Source organism: Trichechus manatus, unplaced genomic scaffold (genome assembly GCF_000243295.1).
Source record: "Trichechus manatus latirostris isolate Lorelei unplaced genomic scaffold, TriManLat1.0 scaffold00131, whole genome shotgun sequence".
NCBI lineage: Eukaryota > Metazoa > Chordata > Mammalia > Sirenia > Trichechidae > Trichechus > Trichechus manatus.
The window spans coordinates 4,944,991-4,972,960 of NW_004444067.1; the positions used below are offsets into that span (position 1 = coordinate 4,944,991).

The following is a 27,970-nucleotide window of genomic DNA, read 5'->3' on the forward strand; positions in this document are numbered from 1 at the left end:
ACGTGGAACCCCCTTTGCACTTCTGTCTGGGGAAGTGATTTAGGTCTGGGCTGCATTTATAAGCTGATGAGGAGAAATAGCTGACCAATGACTGGAGTGCTCCAGGAGGACAACCAAGAGGAGGATTAGCACACTGATAACAGCAAAGAAAACAGTGATTCACACGGCAGCCCTGACTGTGCATCAAGGAAGTTAGGGGCACACTGAGAGTTACCTAAGTGAAAACCCCACCTGTCTTTTAGCTCCGCTGGAAAAGAGCAAATTCTGATTTCTCATGTCAGTATCCAGCTTCGTATCATTCGGCTGCTTTTTTTCTTCCCTTGGCTTTCTCTATAATTCATGCTTTTCATTTGTTTAATATATTCTAGTTCAACAAAGCACTTTTTGGGCATTATTTCCTTTAAAAAGAACTGTTTCCAAAAGAGCAAGGTGTTACACTAAACATTTTAATAGTATCTACTCAAGGGACTTCCTTGTAATTGAAAATTCCCCCACAACTATTGGGTCTGCTTTAGTAACACTGGATCACTTTGTACACACAGCAATTTCACACCATCACAGCACGTCACTCTTCCTCAATGGGGTTTGATTTCAAGTGACGGAACTGTTCTGCACCAAGTGGAACAATCTGCTAATAATGAAGATCAGCCATATTTTATCACCTGGAATTTAGAAGTGATCAGAGTTTTGAATGGGCCTGATGCAATCTGGAAATGATTCAGTGTTTTGAAACTCTGTCGTCATGCGATCCAGAGTGTAACACCTACCTCAGTTTACAGGGCAGAGGTCACCTCAAACTCTGGATAGTAAAGTGACACGGTGCTCCAAAGCCCCCTTCAGCAGGTGAAAAGCAGAGAACAGGGATGCAGCCTCCCTGTGACGCCAGCGACAGGCCTGATGTGCCGCTGTTGTAAACCAAACTCCTGTCGTCTGATTGAAAACTTCCTCTTTAAATCCACCCGAGGCTGGAGAAACAGAATTCTGCCCTACTCACTGTCAACGAGGAGAAAGCAGGTGTGCGCATCTTCAAGCAGAGTGCACTACCATCTGTTTTATGAGGGCGGTAAGAGCCGGCCAGGTGGAAGACAGGCAGCAAAGTCTTGAGGGCACGCACATTCAACAGGAGAACGCTTCCCACAACCTCACACTGGTTGTTTGTATTTATCTATTCAGTTCCTCTACTGCCGCCGTGCACCCGGGTCATGACCCATCTCAACTCAGCTGAAATATTCAGCTGGTACTCTGATCACTTTGTCAATCCTTCAGCTAACTTCCAGAGAGAATTTTCCTTTCGATCAGCAAGGGTCTACCCCGCTACATCCAGAATTGGTGAGGCGAGCCAGCCCCTCCCCCCAGCCCCCTCCCTTTTACTTCACTTTAAACCCAAGACACGCCCCTGCCCAACTAGAACCAGCGATACAGGCCATCCACCTTCAATCCACTCAACTCTCCTGGCGAGACCGAGCTGTGTTTTCTACACTTGTATTACAAAAACACGACGGGTGGCTTTCCTTTCTATTTTGTTTTACAAAATGTACAACTGTCCTTTACTAGGGAGGAAGTGAAGCATCACCACCTCAGAGAAGCAGAGAGCTGGGGTCAGAAGCAGGTATTTTACCTGACTCAGGACATGGGAGACCTTCAGTCTGACAGGCTACGAGTCCACCTGCCACCACGTGTAAGAGCCAGCTCACCAGCGGTGCTCGACACACCACGCAGACAACTAGACACCGGGTCTCAGACGTGAGGTGTTTTTATAATCACTCAGTTACACCAAAACACACAGCCACGAACATAGTTTATTTAACAAAATTAGAACTTCCAGGTACATGTAAATAACAATACAAAAGCTGATGACTAGTCAAACAGTTCAAGTTCACATTTAACACTAAATTGTTTTTAACCACAATGGTTAATTCTGCGCAAAACAATGCTTTCCTTACATCTCCCCATTATCAGTCTTTAGTCTCAATGGGACCCAAAGTAAAAAACTGGCTAGGGAAGGTTAAAATACTGGCAAGCCGTTTAAGTCGTTTGTAGCTTCAGAGAGGCTACAAGGTCTTGATGCGGGTTCTTACTTTAAAAAGAAAAGTAACACCAACTGTTTAATTATTTTTTTGAAGCAGCAGATGAAACAAATTTGCAACCAGCCTGAACCAACAAACTTGGCGACGGCAAGCTCTGTGGCACGTGAAGGCAGGCACGATCGTAACCTTCATGCACAATCTCTGCAGCATCTGAGCACATTTTTATCTTAAAAACATTCTCCCATCCCTCAACAGGAGATGCTTATTCATTTAAAGAGAGAGATGATAAGGTTTGTGGGAAGGAAATAGCAAAATTTGTTTAAATAATTGATACGCCAACCAATGTGTGTGTGGTTTCTGAAGACTTGTAACCTGAATCTGGGGGGTTTTTTCAAAGGAAGGAAGCACAGTCTAGGGTCAACTGAGGGACTCCAATGATGGGAAGGAGCGTACTCAACGCCTGCACCTGACCTCCCCGGGGGTACCTCTTCCCCGCTACACCTGTCCCCCGGGGCAGTGTGACAGGAGACGAGCCACAGCAAGGCACTTACCTAGTTTACTTGGTAGAAGAAGAAATTAATTCAGTAACATGCAAGTTCAAACAGTCAGACATTTCCCGGCAACAAGAAGCCAGCCTGTCCTCGGCGTACTCCGCTGTCACCTGTGTCCGCCATCACCCGCCGGCACAGAGCCCAGTCAACGGAATTTCCACTTCCCGAGTGTCAGGCCCTCCCACCCGCGGGCACTCCGTTGGCTCTGGAGCGCTGACGGTCGTATTTCACAGAAACAATAAGGAAAAGCACGAGGGTAGCTCCTTGAACAGCAGCCAGAAGAAAAAAGTAATAGTTCAAATAGCAGCTGTTAATGTTACCTGGAGAAAAATGACAGAGAAAGATGCACGTCAGCCACACTTAGAGACGTTTTGAAAGGTTTTGCTGTTTTATTTGGTTCCCACTGAAGTCAGCTGAGCGTCTGACGTGGCTGGGTCTGGCACTCTGAATCAACCCCTCAGCTCCTCATGGCACGTCGGCCAGCGCTCTCAGCCTCCAGACACGTGGTGACCCCATTTAAGCTAGTAGCAGAGACGCACGTACGCCATGTCAGATCACCTCTGCCTGGGGTTGTGTAGGCAACTCAGAATTTACCCATCACAGAAGACCCAGCCACCCTGGACCCCGCAGGCCTTTCTACGGCCAGAAGGGTAATAGCATGTAAAGCTGGCAAACACTGGAGACTGTACGTGTAATGAGAGATACTCCGGGGCCCCAAAGTCACGAGTGCACGTGCCTCCCCATGCACGTGTACAAGGATGCTCAGAGCCGCTGAATTCTTCAAAGCCCAGAGTGGAAATCCCACAAGCGTCTAGCAACAGCGGAACGGGTGAATTGTGATATATCCGTAGAAGGGAACACGGCTCAGAAGGGAGAAGGACAAACTACTGAGGAGGGTCTCGGACGTGGGGAGGAGAGGGATGACCCCAGCACGGCACACACTGTGCGAGCCATTCGCACCAGGACAGAGAGGAGCAAAGCCCCCCAGACCAGCACGTCCCGTCAGGAGGGGACGGCGGGGAGCCTTCCAAGAGATGGGAATGTTCCGTCTCTGATCTGGGCCAAAAACTTATCGAGCTGTGTACTGAGATCAGGGTACTTTACAGTATAAAGGCCATACCCACCTTAAAGAGTAGTAATCATCAAAGGAAAGAAAGCAAGCTTGCTGGGAAGACAGGCTGGGAAGCAAACAATGAAATACAAACTCCCCTAACTTTACAGAAGTGATTTTGTCTGTCACATGGCCTGCTTCCTCGTGTTCTGGTGTCTGACTTGATTCCGGACGATTCTGGAAGGAAGTGAAGGAGGCGGGCAGGGGCCCGGGAAAGTGCACAGCGTGGAGGGAAGTGGGGTGGGCAGGATCTGCCCTCGGATGTGCTGCTCCTGAGAAGCCAGGACTTGAAGGAGGGGTGGCCGCTGGGCCTCAGCCTCTCCCTAAATCAGCGCTACTGACTGTTTAGGTTCACCTGCCTTTGACAGCAGTCGACTCCTGAGTAAGCTGGGGAGCTGCTATCTGTCAGGGCATGCCTGCTGTGGGTCACCCCTCTGCATCTCCAACGGGACACCAGGGACTGTGAGGGATGATGACTCGAACCCCAGCCACTGGGGTGCGAACAAGAAGAGGCTGTCAGACACGAATACAGCACACGGTTTGGGGCTGGCTGGGAACACACTCCAGAGAGTCAGCCTTCCAGAATTAACATCAGCAAATAGAACTCAGGTTCAACTCCTGTACACGTATGCTAAATGTATAACCAGCCCCCCAGTGGAAAGGTTAAAAATAAACCTGCAGGAAACAAATTATGAATGTTAAGTAAACTGGGGATATTAAATTAGTAAAGAGGGCATGAAACTAACTGAAAAACAATCAGAATGAGAAAAACTAATCAATCCTTCATGATGCATTTAAAATAAAACAAACAAGAAGAAACAGAACTAGAGCTGTGGATGGGGAAGTCTGTTCATGTACTGAGTGGCCTGTGTAACACGCAGGACCCACAAGAATCCTCAGAGCTCACTGAGACCCTGGACCTTATTCCACACCCTAGACAGGGGCCGAGGGGATGACAAAAGCCAGCAGACCCGCTCACTTCTCAAACACATACCGGGGTGGGGGGGATGGTGGCAGCATGGGCTTCTAGAAGCTACCCAGAACTTGTCCATTAGGACAAGGACCTTAACTCTGTCACAGACAAGTTTTTAGAGTTCTGCAACTTCTGGAGAAAAAAACCCTTAAATTTTCATCAGCTTTTCAAGTGATTTATAACCCAAGGATGGCTAAGTACCACCAGATCACAGCAACTCCAACACAATTATATAAGAAAAAGTATTTTGTAACCTATTTTTCCATAGGTAAAATATTGAAGAAAGAAAAAGAAAATAAACCTTCATCTCCTGGATCCTTTTTAAAAAACTATTATGAGTCTAGAGACAAAACTCTGATATTTTGTGATTCTGTCCAACCCCTAAGACGCCACCTATTGGTGCCCGTTGTAAAATTCCACTGTAACGGTTTACGTAATAGGAAAAAAAAAACAAGTTAAATAAAGGGACACTGATACACACTTTCTTTGCCTCGCAGAAACAGCCTTGACACTGAGGTGGAGGAGGCACTCTATCAGTCAAGGTTTCCCAAGTAAATACCGATCGCTGCGGCAGCTGCTGGCCGAGGTGAGGCCCAGGCAGACCCGGCAGCTGGGATGAGAGCAGACAAGGAGCTGTAAGGCTCCAAGGCAGCACAGGGACGGCCACACGTAGCTGGGGGGCCAGGCTGGTCTAGGTGAAAGCAGCCCCACTCCCTCACACACTCAGGAGCGGCCCCCAGAACCCACTTCCCATCCCAGTCATCTTCAGAGTGGACACCCGCTCTTACCAATGTCTGCGTGGCTGCTCATCCACCCGATGGCCTTGACAGATACCAGGGCCAGGAGTCCGGAGCCCACAAAGGACCCGATGCCGGAGAAGAAGAAGAACAAGCCCATGATGGCACTCTGCATGGACTTGGGGGCAGCCGAGTACGCAAACTCCAGACCTACAACAACAAGGGGTGGGGGGGCGCTGGGCTGTCAAAGGAGCCAGCCGACGGCTGACCTGGCCCCACGAGCGCAAGGTGCACATCGGGGCTGTAGAGCTGCAGTGTCCAAAACTCCCTTCCCTGTTCTCAAGATCCCACTCACACAAGTTCAAGAAATCAATGGTTACAAGTTAGCTGCTTATTCTCTTAGCCACGACGACAATTTCTAAAACACAAACAAGTCAATGAAGCAGAAACTTAACCTCTTACTCTCAAACTTCATGGTAACATTTAATTTGTTGGATCTTACATTTTTCTGTTCCTTACGGAATGAAGGAGGATGAAGAAGCAAAGTTTTCCTATACTCTCAAGTCGTGGAGTTTAAAAACAAAGTGTATATTCACACTGAAATGGGGAATCTGCTTATGAATCCTATTTCAAAGGCGATCTTTTTTAAAGCCACTTTATCAGTTATACCTATAGATCCAGATTTTCTCAAATTCATTTGCCAATCCTGTATGAGTTTTCTGAGAGTGGAGAGGGGGAACCACCGCCCACACGCCTCCTCGGCTTCTGAACATCACTAACTCCCCCTTCTCCCTCGCTCCCACTGCCCGAGCCGGTCCGTGCACAACACACTGTCCATGCCCCAAAGTAACTGTTGGGGAAGGGGAGGCCTGGGGCAACATGCTTTGAAGAAACAGACTTGACTCTAGATGAGTCTAGCCTGCAGTCACGGAGAGCTGTGGCTCCGTGCACACAAGCAGGCTCAGCCCAGCAGCTGCCCGCCAGGACTTCTCTGCCTTTCTCTCTCCCCTGGCACCTACAAGGGCGCTGATGAGTCTTCATGAAAATATCTTGGGAGATACTGTTCTTAAACCAAGAGGAGAACCTTCACCGTAGTATTGCCGCTCATTTTCCAATCCATATTCTGAGCCACAACTGCCGGCGAAAAACGCAGAAGTACTCTGCTATTTCTGTCTCGCCCTGTTCTAACAACATCGTAGATCATGCTGGTGTTTACTATTTCATGACGAGACCTGCAGTGCCGCCGACGCTGTTAAGGGAACCTCACCTGCTATACTTGCAAATATCTCGCTGATCCCGATCAGCACGTACTGTGGGAGCTGCCACCATATCGGCAGATCGGCCGCATAATACACAACGTTCCCGATGGTCTGGTTGATGGTTTTCTCCTTCACGAGGTCCAGCCGCTTGCTTTCTAGAATTCCTACCATTCATGACAAGTAGGTTGGTATAGCATTTATTTATCAACGTTTAAAATTAAACTAAAAACCTACGTGTTTGCTATGAAGATGCCAATTGATTCTTAGAAAAATGCCTGAAAGGATAAGGCCCAATCAACAGCTCCCTGCCAGGACCCCTGCACCCAAGGAGTCTCCCAGCTTTCAGCTTCTAAGGTAGGTAACTAGAGAGTACAGACCACGCGCCTATTCCGTGTGGGCTTTCTACAACGTTGTATATCAAAGAGGTGCTCAGTATGTTCAAGTTCACAGGAGGCCACAAAGAAAGCCTTGAAGCCCCAGTGCAGGGATTATAAAGCCATAATTTCTCCCAGTTCCACCCAGGGCTGCGAACCAGTTTCCAGGTGATGCTAATGCTGCTGGTTAGGGACCAATTCTCAGAACCCCTAGAAGAGCAGCGGTTCTCAAAATCTATTATACAAAAGAATCTCCTGGGGATCTTGTTAAACTGTAGACTCTGATTCAGTACATCTGGAATGGAAATGCAAATTCTCAGCAGGGGTTCAAACCGAAAACCAGGTTCAAAGCCCTGATTCCACCACAGAGCCAGACATCGTTAACAAAGGTATAAACCTATCAATACCAAGAAAGGAAAATATTGATTGAAATTACTCGTTATCAAAAAGAAATCATAACCAGTTTCAATGTTCGTGGAAAACATTACAATGAATCAAAGCATATAGAGTTGGTCAAAGCAGCAGTAACAGGCAAAATCAAAGTGTTAAATGTTTTTCATTATTAAACAGGAAAGAATGAATAAAAGTGAAACAAGAATTTAACTCGAAATGAGAAGGAAAACCACAAAACTAACTCAAGTAAAGAGAAAAAAACACATCGACGCATGAAATTAGGAATGAGGAAGGGAACATACTACCGATTTACTTAGAAGACCATTATTTTATTTCTAGACTAATAATTTTTATAAAAACTCAATAAAATGAGTGGCTTACAGGGAATTTTTTTTAAAAAAAAGCTTAACTGACTCAAGAGAAAACAGTATCTGAAACCTGGAAAAAGATGAAAAAGTTACCAAACAAATTCCCTCAGGAATCTCTCCGGTGATTTTCAGATACTTGGAATTTTCTGGGAATGGGTAAATTCATCCTACTAAAAAACTATCTGGCCCGCCAAAAAAAAAAAGCTGTGAAGTCGACCATCTCCTTTTATGCAGCTACATAACGCCGACACCACCATGTGACGAATACAGCCGAGATCAATGCCGTCACGGACACAGACGCACACGCGTTAAAGGACAGAGCAGAAGCTACAGATCAAACGATCCCGTTCAGCCCTCTTTAAACAAGCAGGATTTATTCCAGAAATGGACCAACAGCTAACAGTAAAAAATTAAATAAAAAAATCAATGACAAAGGGGGGATGTAATCCTCTTGGATGCATAAACAGATGGAGAAAAACTCAATGCTCACTCCTGCCAAAAGTACTCAATACACTTGAAATACAGGTTATATACTTAACATCATCAGGGACATCTATTTTAATCTAGCAGGCATGGTGAATTTAAACCTAAGTGGGGGGAGCTGCTCGAAGCACTTCCATTAAAGTCAGGGATGAGACAAGGACACCCACCACTGCTAACATTCAACAGCTTTCTAGACATTCTATCCGTGCTGTCACACAGAGAGTGAGTGAGTGAGTGAGTGAGAAAATGAGACAGAAGTGTAATTATCATTAAGGCAGCAAAAGAAACTGTATTATTTGAAGACAATGAGTGGCCATTTGAAAATAATTCATTGAAACTCAGCATTTACTCAAATTTAGTAAACTCCTGTATATAAAAACCAAAACCAAATCCGCTGCCGTCGAGTCGATTCCAACCCTCAGTGACCCTATAGGACAGAGTAGAGCTGCCCCACAGGGTTTCCAAGGAGTGGCTGGTGGATTCAAACTGCCGACGTTTTGATCAGCAGCCGAGTTCTTAATCACTGCGCCACCAGGACTCCACTCCCATATATGAAAACCAAAGAATATATAAAATAATTAGGAATAAGACTAACAAAATGTATAGGACCTAAATAAAGAAACGTATAAGACTTTATTAAGGTAACATACATAAAATTAAAAGGAAAATAAAGAGAAAAATATTCATAAGTTTGAAATCTTTACATGAAATAATAGTGCATATATATAGCCGTATATATATATACATATAAGGATGTGTACATATATAATAACCATACATACATGTATATATAAGGCTGTGTGCATACATATATGCGAACACACATGTATATATAAGAACACAAACATAACAATGAAAGAACGATAAATTGGAACCAGCCATCATATCTAACGAGAGAGAACTGGTTTGAAAAACAAGGACAATGTATTCAAAAATGGACTGATTAGTTGTAAAAAGCCATATTTAAATTCTAATTACTAACATGAAAAACATTAAGTATAGAGAAAACAATGCGGTATAAATTAAATAGTTTGTTCCATTTCTCTTGGAAAAAACAAAACAATTTAGCTATGCACAGAACATGTTCCAGGAGGCTATCAAATATTTGCAGTGGTCCTCTTAGGAGGGCAAGATTAAAGATGAATTCATCTGTACTTCTCTAAATGCCCATGGATGGAGTGTGTAATAACAGTTTTTAAAATGGGCTGCAGAGCAGTGGTGTTTAACTCTCCTCTGATGAAAGCTGTGACCCTCTTCCCAGAATAAGGCCCCATACGAATCCGCCCTGACCACAGGCTGTCCATCCCCTCCGTGAGGACTGTGAATGGCCATGTGCCTAAGGCTGCTGGGGAAGAGAGCATCACCCACCACAGGAAGAAGAGAAAAGAGCAGACCCCAATTCAAGGGACCCAGGACCATGGACCTGAGGTGATGAGTGGGAGCCTGTTCCTTCCCTGGAAGGCAATTCTGCAATCGATACCAAAAGCCTTAAAAGGAGATAATGAGTACACTTCCAGGAATTCACCCAACATAAGTACAGAAATTTTTCTGCAGTAATTACTACAACAGCAGAAACTAGAAACCTTATAATGAATACCCCGTAGTTCTCTGGGCTTCAGAGCCTACAAGATGGCCTATTGCCACGAGGCCGTATTTTTCCGATGACCTTTTTTGGTCCTTTCCAAGCAGGCCTCAGCCTATCCAGCCACTCTTGGTCCCGCTGTGCCTGGCGCATGCCCTCCGCTCACTGCCAATCACCTGACGGCCTCCTCTGGAAAGTGCCTCTGGCTCAGCCCTTCAGCTGCATTCTTCTTTCAGATCAATGATTTTTTAGTTCTTGATTCTTAATTACTGCCTTTAATCACCTTATCCCTTTCTTAGTATCTGGTTCACTTACTCCTTCTTAATTACACTAACAACCTAGACGACAAAATTCCCTAAAAGGCTATATGGCTCTGGGGATGCCATCCAAATTCTCAGTTAGGCACATCGTAAGTTTATAAATCATAAAGAGGGGCTATGACCCCCCCCAAAAGAAAAAAACACCAAATAATGATCTGTGGGAAGATGATACTTGAATTCAAGCGAAAACTGCTCAAAATAGAATTACATGAGTGTTAGAGATATGCATTAGGACTTAAAGAAAGGGAACAGGCTGCTGTGATAAATTTCTACAAAACAATTCCATGAAGGATTGCAGACGAATGTCTGACACGAGAAGATATTCATGGCACATCAGGTTTTTTAAAAAAACACAGGTTACGAAGGACAGTATAAGCATATACACCACATATATGTAATTTTATCATTTTTCACAAGCACACACACAGTGTCAACAGTGGGGGTGTCTGCACGTGTGATGTGCGGGGCAGAGGCGTGTTTCCCCTTATAATTAACATGCATAGCTTTTATTATACTTTGGTAGTTTTCTTACATTTATTTTTTTCTTATTCAGGTTCCCATCAAGCTTACACAATACAATTTCCTTTTCGTAAAAAACAAACAGGTGTGCGTGTATGTGTGTGCAGACGGACGACAAGACGAGAAGGTCCTACACCGAAACGTTAGTCGTGAGCATCTCGGGGGAAGTTACCGCTCATTTCATTTTCTTCTCTACGTTTCTCAAGTTCCCTTTTGTCCAGCGAGCATCCAGTCGTTTAGCAATTTAGAAACAGACCCACAGTGTTTAAGGGGAAATGGGACCTGACAAAGCGCGTGTCCTTCTCTCTTGGGTGAGCCTGATTCTCATCTGAGAAACTCAAGAGCAGAAAAGACCCCTGGCAGGTTTGCACCGATGGAGGCTATTGACCCACTAATGGTGAAAGCAGTAAGTGACGAGGAAAACTTACTGTTAGTGAGTGTACTAAATCACAAGCTAAAGGGACGTTTCTGTGACAACTCTGGTTTGCTACAATGATTTCAGGTCTCTAGCCAAAGCCCAGTGATGTTTTAACTAAAGAATACTCACCTAAGCTGCGGATGGGCTGCATCAAACGCGGGCAGCTGTTACGTTAAATTTAACAAGCTGTGCTTAAGTTACAACATATTTAAACTCTTCCAAAATCGTGACAGTTAAACTCCTTCCTAGTACCTGGTCACTGAGGAAAGAAATGCCCTTTAAGCTCGTTGGGTATTCTCTTTCTAAGTCGTCAGTTTAGATGCCAGCGATCATTAATACCAGCAAGCGAGTGCTCAGAAGGCAGCCTGCCTTCTGTCAATAAGCACGCGAACCGAACTACCACAGCGGGGGACGAGGACCCCTTCCTCGGCACCTGCCCACGTCAGGGTGTGCAGAGAGGGGCGCCCAGGCCCAGGAAGAAACAAGGGATGCTGAGGCCAGGGCTCAGCCATACCACCAGCAGAGCTTCTGGCGGGCACTTTGGAAGCAGGACAGACAGACATGGTCTCCAACACAGTGACTGTCCCTCAGACAGACAGCCCTCCTGATGACTGACTGGGCTTCCCTGAAACCTGCAATTAGAGTCCTGCTGTAGTTAGCGCCTGTTTGCTCTCGCTCGTTCCCCCATGTGCCGCCGTACCAGGAAGACGATGGACTATAAAGCAAGCACACACTGAAAACTCCATTCAGACACGACCCTGCTTTACTGATCTATTTGATCAAGAGAAGCCGTAATAGGCTTCTAAAATGTCCCTGTCTCTAGAATACAGATTTCTTTAGCCTAGGGACTAATTTCTTTAAATCTATTAAGTGCTATATCAGTAGGTTCACTCTGGCGACAGCAAATGAAGGCAGCTAGGAAGCATTGTTCAAAAATATGAAATTCCACTTCAGCACTGCTTAACATTAACCTCCTCGTAACAGTGGATGATATTTAGGGATTCAGGACTTCCTTATTATATAACTAAGCTACTTTACACTTCAATAGTTTCAAAATATTAATGGAGGAAGAGCGCCAAAGCGAGTTGAGAAAGTCAGCAATACCCCAGCTTTATCGGCAAAAGATGAACAACTTGTATTTCAGAATAATACTGAGAACAGAACGGAGTCTCCCAAAAGGCTAATTCCCCTCATCAGTGTCTGAATATTTAGACATTAGTTCTTAATCTTTTTTGTGGGGACAGAGAGGAAGGGCTGGTTGTAAATCTATACCAATCTGATGAAACCTTCCTCCCCAGGAAAATGTCCACACAATTTGACAGAAAAATTCAATGGGTTTAGGAGCACCCTGAAGCCTACTGATGGATCTAACGTGGAATTTTCATCTTTGAGAATTACAGAGTATCCCTGCAGTACGATGGAGTGTTTTGTGTGGCCTTTCTTGTCATGGTCTGGTAACGCCCACCTAGTGACTGGGCGGGGCTATGCAAATCAGGTAACTGGGGCCCACCAAGGGGACTGGTCAGTTTTGTTATCCTGCTGGGCTTAAGAGAGGCAATTCCAGAGCAGAGAGAGGATCCCACCACCACTAAGGAAGACAGGCCAAGATCAGAGTGTGTCCTTTGGACCCAGGATCCCTGCACTGAGAAGCATCTAGAACCAGGAGACCAAGAGACGGGGGACAGGGAGAGACGTAACACTTAGAACGGTGACAAGCGGTGGCAGAGAAACAGCTGCAGGAGAGACTGGCAGGAGTCGGCGTGGCAGGCTTCCAGCCCAAGGAGTGAGAAAGCTGAGTGCCTTTGGGCAAGAGGCTTCCTGGGAGAGTGGGGTGCCTCGGGATACTTAGTCGCAGAGCTAAAAGAGCTTTCTAACACTTGCCTGGGCAGGGCAGATGCCAAGGGCCAGAGAAAGGTGCACCTGTGAGCACAGCTGAGAAGAGGCTGTCCTGGTGGAAGAACTGTATCCTGAGTATTTCCTCAACCTGAATTGTAACCTGTTACTTCCCTAACAAACCCCATAATCCTGAGTGTGGTCTGTGAGTTGTGTGTGGCCACTGCAATGAATTATCGAACCCAGCGGAGGAGTAGAGAGTCCCGTGGGAGGGACGGTTGGTGTCAGAATTGGTAAAGATGGCAGAGAGAGGAGGCATGTCTGACCTCCGCCTCAGAGAATCAGCCTTGGGCTATTGATCTTGATTCTCCTTCCCCCTTGTGAAGTTGGAGGAGGTCAGACGCCTCCCCCAGGCTGTTTTTACAACCTCCAATTTATAAAAATCCATCTACTCAATCAATACTCATCTACAATCTAAACCAGTAAGTAGAGGACAAGCCTCCTTTGCTTCAACTCAAAAACCACTTTGAGAGCATTGCCAAGTATTTAGTTCTAGAAGGAAAATGAAGACAAATCCTTAGAAGAAAAATCTTAAACTTCACATAATACAAACTTAACAGATGAAGAAAAGTTAATGGTTTAAAGTAATTGAGGTACGTTCTCTTATAAAGTATTGTCTTAATCATCTACTGCTCCTATGACAGAAATACCACAAGTGGATGGTTTTAACAAACAGAAGTTTATTTCCTTACAGTAAAGTAGGCTAAAAGTCCAAATTCAGGGTGTCAGCTCCAGAGGAAGGCTTTCTCTCTCTCTCGGCCTTCTCATCAGTGTTCCCCCAGACTAGGAGCTTCTCGGTGCAGCAACCCGGTCCAAAGGACGCGCTCTGCTCCTGGCACTGCTTTGTTGATGGTATGAGGTCCCCCTGTCTCACTGCTCACTTCTGTCTTTTATATCTCAAGAGACTGCCTCAGGACACAATCCAGTCTTGTAGATCAGGTCCTGCCTTACTAACACAACTGCCACCCATCCTCCCTCATTAACATCCTAGAGGCAGGTTTACAACATACAGGAAAATCACACAGTACCAGGAATCATGGCCTAGCCAAACTGATACACACATTTTTGGGGGGACATAATTCAAACCATAACAAGTATACACACACTTCCTGAATCACACCCGGCACAGTCAGGGATCAAGCACCAGATTCCAAACCACCCACACCTGCCGACATCAGTCTGCCTCAGAAGTGAGGTGGAAATGCCCTTACCTGCAGCAAAGGCAGAACACATGACAAAGAACATTCCAACGGCGATCCTTTTTAAGGATGACGGGAGTAAGCCGTTTCTTTTCAAAACGGGATCAACCAGCTTATCCTTTAGAGGGATCAGCAGGAGGATCAGCACGGCATCAAACATGGTCAGCCAGGCTGCCGGGAACTGGAAGTTTAAAACCGCAATGAAGAAACGTATTACCTGTCTACAGTGTGAACAGTACTTATGTGATAACACGTGTCTAAACGGGGGACGCTCATTTAAAGCTTGCTTCATTTCTACAAAGCACAACCTCCTAGGAAAAAACACTCTCAGCTTCAGGACACTGGAACCAGGAAAAGATTTTTACTTCTACATAAGGTTTGCATTTGTTCTTCCGTGCTTTAAGGGGAGGGGGAGGGAGAATCAGGTGAAAAATCTAATGCTTAATGGACATCAGTCAATTAAATCTAGAAAACAATGTGGCCAATGGAAATATATTCCCTAAAATAAGTAAAAATTCAATCTCAATAAGAACTTATTTTAAGTTCACACTAACTGCTAAAATTCATAAAATATCTACAACTGGCAGAAGAAATCCATTCACTGCATAACCCCCAAAGGACAGTTTTCAGATCATTTCAACTGTTCTTACCGTATGAGGGGTGGTTGTAATACTTGAAATCGCTGGAATCTTCAAATGAAGACTTTGTAAAACATATGTTGTCTGCATCTGGGTATAAAAAGCATCATCATTATATATGAACCAACTCCATCTTTCAAACATTTTAAGCACGTTACCAACCCCGAAGCCAACTCTGTGCGCCAAGACACAGCGATTCCCAGAAACAGATGCAGGTTCCCGTTGGAAAGCAGACAAGACAGTTACTGGGTCATGTTCAAAGTCTACTGGAGATCAGCTTTGAAAAAGAGCGGCCCAGTTGTTCAAACGAGAAGTTACATTCAGAGGAGGAGCCTACCAAACCAGAAGCATACTCGTTCTGAGCTTCTGTTCTGGAAAAGTTTTCCAGACATTTAAAGCAGCCAAAATGCGTGCATGACTGAGGACACAAATCCCAAGATCCCAGTGGCTCGTGAGAAGACAGAGTCCTGTGTACTCCAGCGTTGGCCAAAACAAACGCGCGGGCACCATTTCACAGGGTGAGAAGGGAACGCACGGCTGTGTGTCAGCACTCACCTGAAAATACACCGTCCAGTAAGGTATCAAAGCCAAGAAAACTGGGACGATCTTGACCAGAGCTTTCACGTCTTCCACTTTCTCCTCTGCGAACGGCCCTCCTCGGGACATCTTACATGAATCAAACAGACTGTGTTTAGAAGATTGCTGACAGACGCCAGTGCCTTGACTTTGGGAGATAAAATGAAGGAATTAGTTTTCTCCCAGCCCCCAGAAATCAATTATTTGGTAACAAATTAAGTCTGGAGGTAGGAAACCAGCTCACTATACTGAATTTGCTTTGGGTTCATTCTATTACTAATTGTACACACCAAATACAGCTACCTAAATTGTTTCTAACCATCACACAATGTCCTGGAACAGCTTACAAAAGGACCTTCCAGTCAAAGTGCAATTGCAGCTACTGTAATTCTGGAGGCAAGAAGGCAGAGTCAGACTGTGGCCAAACTGTGGCTGATCTTAACCTCAGCTTCGGCCACTGGGCAACAGGCCCCTGGCACTGGGAGGGGAAGCCTGCAGCTTCACCTGAGGCTGCCAGAGCTAACGTCAGCTGCATCACTGAACTAATATTTGGAAAAAACGTTTCCACTGCATTGTTTTGGTGTTTTAATTAGCTAATTCATCAAATGCCGAGGCCTGACAACCAATACCACTGTGGTTACATAAAGTTGTGCCGGTTGATTTAGCATGAAGTCGCTGGTGTTAACTAGGAGGAAGGGTTCTGTTCTGGGAGACCAACATCTCTCTCAGATTGAAGAAGTGCTAGAGGGGTCTAGTGGCACAGTGGTTAAAGTGCCTGGCTGCTAACCAAAAGGTCGGCGATTGGAATCCACCAGCTGTTCCTTGGAAACCCCACGGGGCAGTTCTACTCTGCCCTATAGTTGCTATGAGTCGGAACTGACTCGATGGCAGGGGGTTTGGTTAGAGGGGCCGGCCCGATGCTGTTACCTGAGAGCAGGTGACACCAAGTGCTCAGTGTGTGCCAGCCCTCGTCTGCGTGCTCACATGTTCATCACCAGGGCACAGAGGGTAACAAACGTGCCCAAAGGGACAAAGCTAGGGAGTCTGGGGCCGGGACAGGGGCCCAGGCAGTCTCAGCTTTGGAGCCCGTGCCCGAGCACCTGGACACGAGCGTGATGCGCCACCCCCATGGGCACACTCAGGCAGCTCAGGCCCATCACCCACAGTGCCTGGCTCTTACACTAGCAAACTCCCTTCACCCTACACAGTCTGCTTCATTATTTTCATTATTTATAAAATGCAGGGGTGTGACTAGACAGCTCCAAGGTTCTTAGAGGTAAAGTAAGAAAAAAAAATTAATTGCACTTTTCTGAAAAGCCAGAAATCCCAGGAGATGCTCACTGCCTTAACAACCTATTCCAATTCTGGGACTCAGATGTAAACAGGGAGAGTTGGCTTTCTAGTGTATAAACTCCTGTACCATTTAACTGTTTTACATTTAAATCTGGGCTTTCAAAGTAGGGGAAATCCCCCCAAAAATAGAAAACTGTAACTTAATAGTTTAGCCAAACTTTGGCCGTGAAAACTAAATTCAGTTCAACAGATAATAACTGAGCACCTTCCAACTGACCACACTGCTGTTACCGGTGCTGGGAATACGCAAGTAAACAAACAAGACACAGCTCATGTCCTGACGTAAGGGGTGGAGTCTAGTGGGGAAAACAGTCGGAAAAAAACACATTCGAAAGTGAAGCTCTAAATTCCAGGACTCTAAATTAGTTGTACCTTCATTTGAAAACTCATAGCTTCTTCAAGATTTTTTTTCCTCCCCCCATAACGGAAATTTAAAGTCCTTATGTACCTACCATATATACTATCAACGAATTACTATATCCCACTAAATGGGTGTTTCTCTAAAAACATTTGAATTTTAAATAACAAAACCATTTTCATACAAAGATCATTCACACAGGTTACTGGTTACACTGCTTTTGTTTCATGTTGTTAAAATGTTTTAAAAACTGCTAAGTCAACGCACGTCCAAAACTTCACCTTGTTCACGCATGTTGTTTGCGTGTGGCTCTGCAAAACGGAGCACGGGCACAGATGACACGGGCGCACAGACGAGAACCCACAGCTCCCCTGCACAAAGCTTATGTACTCAAGAGTCAAGGAGCCTGTGCTCCCGGGACTGCCTGCAAAGGCTCCCTGTGCACGTGTGTAACTTCCTCCCCGGGTCCAATCGTCCTCACAGATCCTCAACTCAAAGAGGTACCTGTCCCCAATCCAGGTCAATCGGCATAACAAAGCTTATTAAGAAAATGTTTTGCATCCTACTTTGGTGAGTGGCATCTGGGGTCTTAAAAGCTTGCAAGCGGCCATCTAAGATGCATCAAATGGTCCCAACCACCTGGAGTAAAGGAGAATGAAGAACACCAAAGACACAAGGAAAGTATTAGCCAAAGAGACAGAAAGGGCCACATAAACCAGAGACTCCATCAGCCGGAGACCAGAAGAAGCAGATGGTGCCCGGCTACCACCAGTGACCGCCCTGACAGGGAACACAACAGAGAGTCCCGGATGGAGCAGGAGAAAGGTGGGGTGCAGAACTCAAATTCTAGTAAGAAGACCAGACTTAATGGTCTCACTGAGACTAGAGGAACCCCGGAAAGCATGGCCCCTGGATTCTCTATCAGCCCAGAACTAAAACAATTTCCGAGGCCAACTCTTCAGACAAGGATTGGACTGGACTGTGGGATATAAAGTGATACTCGTGAGGAGTGTGCCTCTTAGCTCAAGTAGATACAAGAGACTAAACGGGCAGCTTCTGTCCGGAGGTGAGATGGGAAGGCAGAGACGGTTAGGAGCTGGTTGAATGGACACGGGGAATCAGGGGTGGAAAGGAGGAGTGTGCTGTCACAGTATGGGGAGAGCAATTAGTCACATAACAATGTACGTATAAATTTTCGTATGGGAAAAAATAAAAAAAAGAGGTACGTGTCCCCAAAGAGATTCAGAGCTATTTCCACTCAGGTCAGAAGAATGAACAAATACACAATAATGTCCCATTTAAAAACAGCATTAAATCACCTCCAAAACATAGATTAACCCAGGCCAGAGAGAAACTGGAATGGGGCCAGATGAAGTGAAGTGCCGTAACTACGGAACTATCGGACTATGGTGTACTTGCTTAGGCTTGGAGCCCACCGCCTCTTAGAACACCCTCACGGCGTAGTTCACATGAAGTGGGCTCCTAGTGCCTGGCACTCTCCTGAGGGCTCTGCACGTCGCCGTTCTCGGGCCTCACAATGATCCTATGACCTGTGTCCCATCTCCACTGCACAAAAAGGAAACAGAGGCTGAATGAGGCCACGGAAACTGCCCGAGGTCATGGAACCAGTAGGGAAGGAGCACAGTTGGGACAGTCTATAGCCCATCAGCTTTCTGCAAGCCAGTACTTTCTGTGTGTGTGCCCAAACTTCCACGAATAAATCGAAAAGGAAATCAGTTTCTAAGTAAAAGTGACCCCGGAGCCTCTCCACCACGCCACTTGTGCCTTGAAATCCAAAAACGTCCATGAAGCAATGTTGTTCTCTTACAGAAACGTCTATCGGGTACCACCTACACACACACACACTGAGAGCTGAGGTGGTGCCTTCAGAGGCTGCATTTTTGCTAACGGGCGTTCACAGAACAGAAGTCTGGGATCTGAAAGCATGAGTTGTTTGATTAAAACCAGGCCGTGACCAAAGACAAGAGCTTGCTGCCGAGGCACTGTGATTTTAATTTTCAACGATTCTTTAGTGTGCTCCCATTTGTATTTGTGGAGTCTTGGTCTGACTGCCACCCTGACCACTGGAATGTCTGGCCAGTCAACTAGGATGGTTAGAAAGGAGGTCTGTCAGAATCCCACACGAGAACCAGCTCCAGACAGCAGAGATGTTCTGCGTGGAGAAAAGAAACAGGGCCACAAGAGCTACTGTGATGCAGCCTCAAGTCTACCACGTGGAAGATTTCCTCTCCACAGCTCCAAGTACACACATAAAACAATGCCGAGGGCGCAGGGAGAGATCTGGGGGTTGGCCTGTGGAAGAGCACCCCGGCAGTCACGCTGTCCACCAATGGTGTGGGCTGCCCTGAGGCGGGAAGCTCCCCGTGACTGAGGGGTCACCCCTAGTCTGCAAGCACCTATCAAGAATTCCTACACTGATCAAAACGGTCCCTACAAAGGGGCACCAGGGGCATTTCGGGGGTGATGAGAATATCTTGTATCTTTACTGCAGTGGTGGTTACATGACTGAGTACCCAAAAAAACCAAACCCACTGCCGTCAAATCGATTCCAACTCATATCGACCCTGTAGGACAGAGAAGAACTGCCCCATAGGGTTTCCAAGGAGCGCCTGGGGGATTCAAACTGCTGACTTTTTGGTTAGCAGCCATAGCCCTTAACCACTATGCCACCAGGGAACTGTAGAGCTGAAAGGGGTAAATTTTACTACACGTAAAGTATATCTCCGTAAACAACAACAAACATTTTTCTGAGATCTCTTGGGCTAAATTCTCGACTTTTTTCTATTAAGCTGCATCTAGGGAGACCAACCGTCAGTTTGCCCAGGACACGAGCCTTCCAGCGCTAAAGCAGGGGAGTCCCCTGTAACCGGGACGAGCCCCACCTGCATCTCAGCATCCTGCCAGGGTGCCTCTCTGTCCAGGAGTGGCCGACGTGGCCGGGGGACAGTGGGGCTCACGCTGACCGCATCGCTGGCCAACTCAGCGGCACAGGCAGCAGCTTACTGTCTGAAGGAGCAGGCAGGTACCTCCCCAAATAAGCAACTGCTTGTTTTTTGATTCAAGAATATACCATCGCTTTTTGTAAAATTAAAAACAAACAAAAACGTACGAAGCGCGTATACTAACCCCTCTGCCTCCTCCACAAGTTTCTCTTTATAATCTGCCCCCGAGAAGCCAGCAGCTTCCTCTTTAGCAGAAGCTCAGGGCAGAGGTTGACAACCCAAGTTCCAGAATACCGCTACTGCCCTGCCTTTACAATGGGGATGACAGCACCGCACCCGCCTCCCAGGCAGGTGGGCGGCTAATGGAGATAAGACAGTTAAACCACTTAGCCCCGTGTCCAGCACACAGTAAGCACGCAATAAAGGTGAAGGTGGTGATTAGATTACAGTGACCAGTAAATCACATCTAAATAACGTGGTGAGGATAAGCACGTACCCATTACTACGATGTTCTCCTATCCGCTTCTGTGGACAGAAGGAATACGCCAGTATCTTGAACACGTCGGTGAAAGCACTGCCGTCGGGAGGTTTGGTGATGAAAAAGCTCTGGCCACAGAAGAAGACCACGAAAGCCACACCAATGCACACAGTGGGGATGACGTAGCCGATGACGAAGCTCACATTCTGCTGAATGTATGCGACGCCTCCCAACGAAACAATGGCACCCAAGTTAATGCTCCAATAAAACCAATTAAAAAACCTTCTAGTGGCTTCTGGACCTCGATCTTTAACCTAAAATAATAGGGAAGGAAGGAAAAAGAAGACTTGAAAACGTTTGCTAGTCTTCAAGGGGAAGAAAAACCCGACCACCATATGTAAATGAAGTGATGAAAGGAACAGCTGCCCTCACTGCCTTTAAGAAACGCAGCATGATCCAAATGACCTTTACAAATACAGTCAAGGGTCTCTGACAAAAAAGGATCCTACACTTCTAACTACTACAGATTCTGGGTAGCATTTCTCTTAATGATACCAAATCCTGGAGTTCCTCAAAGAAGCATCTGTGGACCACCTGCTTTGGAATAATCTGGGATATGTGTTAAAAATACAGATTTGCCCGACCCATGTTCCAGAAGTACCTGATCACAACCTCTGGTGTTGGGCCCAGGAATCTGCACTCAAACAAACGTTCAAATCCCAGGTGAAATGTATTCACAGGTGAAGTGTCAGAACTATAGGTATATAGCCCTGAGCCTGAATGAACTAAAAGTATGTACCACACAGCACCTAGCAAATGTGCTAAGGCCCCAAGAGAAGGACTGCTTGGTTCAATGAGGTGGGGATACCACACCTGTCAGTATCTGGTCTCCTGAGAATGAAGGCAGTGTTATACCTGGAACAAAGAGGAAATGACAGACTGAAGCTAATACCGTGTGCTATTTTTAGATTAGTAAGTCTACCGATGGAATCAGGAAAAATTCTGATAAGTTGAGAGAGATTTCTAAAAGGTTCAAACACCACTAATTTCCTTAACTTAGAAAAATAAGAGCACCAAGGTGGCTTATACCCTCCACAAGGCCATTCCAATAGAGCCAGAATGTAGGAAACGGCCATTTGGGGTAGGCACAGAGTCCTCTTACCAGCTGGATTTTTACATCTAAGTGTATACTGCAAAAATGAGCTATTACAACTCAAATATTTCTAAGGAGTTCCATTTCATAAAATAATGCTTAACAAGCTTACTACCTAAAGGCTGATGCTGGATCTCATACTAGCTGTCTTAAGATCTTCTGCTTTTTCGTCCTTATAACAGATCTGGTTTCTGATCCACAGAGTAATCTCCTCTACCGAATAACAAAAAGGTTTTCAGTGGAGGCCAAAACATCCAACTATGATATACAATAAGCTTCTTTTTAGTAGTCATATTATTTGATATATTTAAAGCTCTAGTTTTAAAGATCATAAATCCCTTTAAAGACCCAATTATTTTCTGCTTTGATTTTTTGTTGATATCATGTGTTTTCATTAATGGAAGCATGCTGAATTTTGAATGAGCTTGAATTTCTGGTAGGTAGTATGGATTTTTTTTTTTCTTGTCCACTCCCACAAGCCTACCGTGAGAGACCAGAGGGAGATACGTGGTCCCATTAACTCTACCCCAGAGCACCCCCCGAGTCCACCGGTACGTTAAAAAGAAAAAACAAAAAACCCCACTGCCGTCAAGTCAATCCTGACTTACAGCAGAGCAGAACTGCCCTATAGGGTTTCCAAGGAATGGCTGGTGGATTCCAACTGCTGAGCTTTTGGTAAGCAGCTGAGCTCTTAACCACTGCGCCACCAGGGCTCCATATGTGTACCACATAAAATTTTTGAAAATTTCTATTTTTCCTACCAAACATGCACACACCTCACACAATACTCTGTACAAAACAGTAACTTGTGGCAGATGCCTGCCTTTTCGGTTTCAAACAGTTACAAAGGCTCCTGCCTTGCAGCACCATATACTGTCAGTGGGAAAGGAGCTTCCCAATAACCTAAGAGGCAGAAAATGTTGGTGGGCACCCACATACCTCAAAGGCCACGAAAGGTTTTAAATACATCGTCAAAATCGTGTGCTACTCAGAATTTCTTTCTTTCTTTTTTTTAAATCCAAAATGATTAAGCATGGCTACTGCACGGACAAGTCATATACCTGAATTACGGTAACCACCACCTCAAACTGAAAATTTGAGTTTTAAATAAACCACAAGTTCTTAGAAGGAGTCCTACTCCTGTCAGCACCGATGAGAGGACCTCGGTCAAATGCAGGCATAATTACTGAACGCATGATTCGTACTGAGAATTTCTTATCCAGTACTTCCAACACAGACAGCTCCTCTTGGGGACACAATGCATTTAAATATACTAAACAGTGGGCTCAAACATCATGGCTATCCTGGAGACAGACAAAGTAAAGAGAAACTGTGAACAGGGAAATGATTACAAAGAAAACATAACTAATAAAGTAAAAAAAAAAAATATATATATATATATAATTTTTTGACAAGCTGAAATGAAAACCAAACCAAACCCATTGCCATCAAGTTTGATTTATAGCAACCCTACAGGACAGAGCAGAACTGCCCCACAGGGTTTCCAAGGAGTAGCTGGTGGATTCCAACTGCTGATCTTCTGGTTAGCAGCTGTAGTTCTCAACCACGGAGACACCAGAGCTCCTTGACAGGCTGAAACAGTCAGTAGATTCGGGGGCCTTTTCATTACCTATAGTGGCATTACACACATCTTCCCACAAACACTCTCAAGTATATCCTCTTCAAATGAAGCATGAAAAAATTAACATTCTATTAGTCTAGCAAAGTCCTAACGTTAAATTCCATTCACCCTCATTTCCTGTGGAAACTCACAGTTGATTTACTTACACCTTCAACGTTAGTCCATCAAAATTACTTTACAAACTGAAGGTTACTGCAAAGGCCCTAACTAACCCCATTCCAGTGATTTTCTGCAACAGATGAAAAGCTGGCTCATGTAAGCACAGTCACATGCTCCCTGCCCTTGGCTGGCAAACCCACAACACTCACGCCATGTTACGTTACATCACTGTCTGTACAGCTGCCTCACCCCTACACCAACGCTGAGCAAGCTTCTCATGTGGCTGGTCAAAAGATACCATGAAAATCAATTCAGGGACGGAAAGCTGAAAAGAATATTGTATGTAGTGAATCAAAAGGTTGGCTGACTTGGAAAACTTCCTTACAATACACAAGACAGCAATTTTTTCCTCTAAATGATTTTTTTTCCCATCATTTGCTCTATCTGTAAAATAGAAGCAGACCTGGTGGCACAGCGGTTAAGTGTTCAGCTGCTAACCTAAAGGTCAGCGGTTTGAAGCCATCAGCCGCACCAAGGGAGAAAGATCTGGTGATCTGCTCCCACAAAGATCACAGCCTATAGGAAGCCTGTGGGGCAGGTCTACTCTGTCCCATAGGGTCGCTACGAGCCAGAGTTGACTTGACGGCAAGGGTTTTTCTTTTTCTTTTTTTAATGTGCAAAGTAAGTTCTTCTTTCAGGTCACTGTTTCAAATACTCAACCGAACCAGAAAGAATGATCTGGATCTTTTAAAAAGGTTAAAGCACTGGGGGAAAGCATGTGGGGGCTGACATGATTTATTTACATCAAAATACATCACCCTTGGACTCTTTAGCCTCACATCTCCTTTCAAAAGCCAACCAAGGCTACACACGCTGAGCCCGCTCCGCTTTCAAATTAGCACTTTCCCAGAGGTGTGATACTGGAGATAAAGAGTCACAGACAAGCACAAGCTTCTTAAAAATACAAGTAGATTTCTCCAAGCAAGAAGGGTCGTTAATGGGGGCCTAAGCACGACACCATAGCCCTGTCCTGCAGTGACCAAACGCGCATCACAGCCGGGATGTGACCTGAGGTTCCCAAGACGTGCTTCCCTTCACGAAGCAGCAAGCACCTCCGGGACAAGGACTGCCTTTTCAATGCTCCTCTAAGAGCAGCCAGCACCTGGGACAGAGGACACAGCCTAGGAGGAGGCTTCTGCTTTTTTCCCTATGTTTTTTCAGTGAGATATAATTTTAAACTGCACAATTCAATGGTCTTTAGAATATTCACAAAGTTGTACAACCATCACCTCTGTCCAATTTCAGAACAGTTTCTTCAAAAGAAACCCTGTATCCCTCAGCCACCACCCCCAATGTCACCACATCCCCGAAACCACTCATTTACTTCTAGTCTCTATAAATTCACCTATTCTGGACATTTCATATAAAATGTAGCCTTTTGGTCTGGCTTCTTTCATTTAGCACGTTTTCAAGGTTCATCCATGTTGTAGCATGTACCAGTACTTCATTCCCTTTTATGGACTGAATAATATTCCATTTTACAGATATGCCGCATTGTTTTTCCACTCAGCAACTGATGGGCATCCCCTAAGTTTTCACTTTAAAAAAACTCAAATTTTATAGACAAGCTGAAAGAATTTTAAAATGCACCTTATGGAGCCCATACTAGGGCAGCGGTCTTGCAGTATAAGAGAGCACATTTCTTTTGAACATCTAGATTTAATTACGGACCAAAAGGGTGCAGATTCAATCTCGGTAACTTCTACAGAGCCATTCATCCAGCCTTTGAAGAAATATGAATTACTTGTCTATCATCTGTCAAGTACTGGGGAGCACTAACTTTTAAGTCTGACTGCCTGGGTCCAAAACCCAGCTCCCACTCACTAGCTGTGTGACCCTGGGTGCGTCAAACTCTCTAAGTCTTTGTTTGCTATAAAACGGGGAATTATATATCTGCTATTATTGAATTATAAAAGCTATAGGATAAATTGTCGTGAGGCTAAAGTAAGATAACGAGGGGCGAGCACAGAGTATAAGTGGCATAGGATAATCACTCATGTCACACTTCCGTCCTGCGGCCCAGTCTCTAGAAGACGGAATGACTTTGCTGACAGGGCCGCGCCACCGCTGTTGGTGTGTGAGTCGACGGCACCCCAGCCAAGGCCACCAGCCTTGGCCTCGAGATGGAAGGCTGACCCGACCGCATTTATGCCGCACCATCACAGATCGCACAGAAATCCACCCCATCCTGCTACGCTGGTTAAAGCGCAGATTAAGAAGTCAGACCCGGAATGAAGTCCCCAGCTTGACCACTCACTAGCTGTATGACAAGAAAATTACCTCCTTTTTGTGCCTCTGTTTCCCCATCTATAAAATGGACGTGAAAAGATGCACATGAAGTTCAAGTGAAGCCAGGTATGGAAAGCACGTGCCACGGTGCAGGAGCACAGTCAAGAATTCAACACATCAGGCAAGTGTTATTCTCAGCATCATTATAAGGCATCTCTCTCCTGTGGGGCTGAGAGAGCCTCCCACAGGCACGAAGCTTCCGCTCTGAGTCAAAGGACAAGTTTTGAATACTGGCTCAGTCACCTACTAGCTGTGGAACTTTACCTAACTTATTTAACCTCTCAAGCCTCAGTTTCCTCATCTGTAAAATGGGCACAACAGTAACACAAGCAAGATGTTATACGGACTAGTAAAGTCCTTAGCACAGTGCCTGGTACTCAGTAAGCCCTCAGTAAATGTTAGCTAGGGCCAGGTAACCAGTTATTTAGTACAAAACCCAGGGAGTCATCTTTGATGCCTCTTTCCCTACTTCGTATACAATCCACCAGCAATGCCTGCCCATTCTACCTCCATAAATTATCCCAAATCCATCTTCACTCCATGTCCACTGCCTCTATTCTAGTCCAAATCTCTCACCCGGCCAGGTGAAACAGACTCCTACCTGGTGTCCCTGCTGTCATCATTTTCCATACAACCTACTCCGTACAATACACACTGGCAAGCTTTTCTGTACAAGGCCAAATAGAACTATTTTAGGTTCTGTCAATTCTGCCACCGCATCTGAAAGCAGCCGATAGCAAAGACAGCATTTAATAAAACAGGAATGGGCAGGACTGTGTTCCAATAAAACTAATGGAGTTTGGAATTTGAATTTCATATAATTTTCACTTGTTATGAAATATTCTTTTTGTGATTTTTGTGGGACTTCACAATCTAAGAACCATTCTTAGCTTGCGGGCCCCACAAAAACAGGAAGTAAACCAGATTTGGCCCAAAGGCCATAGCTTCCCTAATTGCCGTATGCTTAGCTAAACTCTTAGAAACAGTTCAACCCTATAAAGGCTTCCTACAATATGCAAAACAGAACTCAACTCTTTATTTCACCTGACATGATCTGGCCCCGGCCTAACACACCTCTTTCCAGTTATTTTTAAACTCAGCAACAGAAAAACTGGGACCTCCCTTCTCTTCGTGGCACCAGGTCCTTTGCACTCCCCGATTCCCCAGTTCGGAATGTTCGTCCAGCACTGCTGCCTTATATAACCCTCAGGTCTCAGCTCAAACAGCCCCTCCATAAAGGCCGGTCCTTTATTTACACCCATTAATCCCTGTACATCACCCTGTGTTGGCCACTTTCCAGCACTTATCACAACCGGTCCTTACTGCTTTTGCATTTACTTATTCCTGCGGTTTCTCCCCCGAACTACAACGTAGCTGCCTGAGAGCAGAGAATACTCTTCTTCTTCTGCCTACTAAATAGCAGCCGTTGAGTTTTACGACCGCAGGGGCTGGCACGGGGCAGCCGTCGGGGTTTGGCGACCCACAGGGGCTGGCACAGGGCAGCCGTCGGGGTTTGGCGACCCGCAGGGGCTGGCGCAGCGCGGGCGCTGCCAGGTGGACAGGGCCGGGCAGACGGGGCGCGCGCCGGCTCACCTGGTCGGCGCCAAAGGGCGTGATGTTGGCCTTGACGGTGCCCACGCCGAGGCCCACGATCACGAGCCCCGCGAAAGTGGCGGGCGCGCAGTAGCGCGGAGGGCCGTCGTGGCAGGCGGCGCTGCCGTTGGGGAAGGGCGCCGAGCAGTTCTCGATGCGCGCGGGACGCAGGGGCCCGCAGAGCGCGGCGCGCGTGGAGGGCGCGGCCACGAGCGGGAAGGCCAGCATGCCGAGCAGGTAGAGCGCCAGGCTGAGCACGATGGTGCTCGCCTTGCCGAGCAACGCGTCGGCCAGCCAGCCGCCGAACGGCGACACCAGGTAGGTGACGCCCATGAAGAGCAGCAGCGCCTGGCTGGCCTGCGCGCCCTCCCAGTTGAACGGCGCGCCGTTCAGGAACAGCACCAGGTTGGCCGTGACGCCGTAGAAGGCGGCGCGCTCCAGCAGCTCCGTCAGCAGCACGGCGCCGCACGCCACGCGCCTGCCCGCGAATGCTGACGACGCCCGCCGCGCGCCGTGGTTGCCCGAGCCCAGCAGCGGAGTCCGCTCCCCCAGACCTGCCAT

The 27,970-nt window shown here is 46.1% G+C and overlaps 1 protein-coding gene across 1 annotated transcript; it reads right to left on the bottom strand.

The window, feature by feature from the left end:
* Positions 1-699: 699 nt before the first annotated feature.
* On the bottom strand, positions 700-27,970 carry SLC15A4 (solute carrier family 15 member 4). The gene is made up of 8 exons (XM_023739274.1): positions 27,410-27,970; positions 20,592-20,887; positions 15,401-15,569; positions 14,858-14,935; positions 14,220-14,388; positions 6,667-6,822; positions 5,451-5,609; positions 700-2,898 (listed from the first exon to the last, which is right to left on the bottom strand). Exons 1-8 carry the CDS (start codon positions 27,968-27,970, stop codon positions 2,750-2,752), a joined length of 1,737 nt encoding a protein of 578 aa, XP_023595042.1. The 3' UTR covers positions 700-2,749.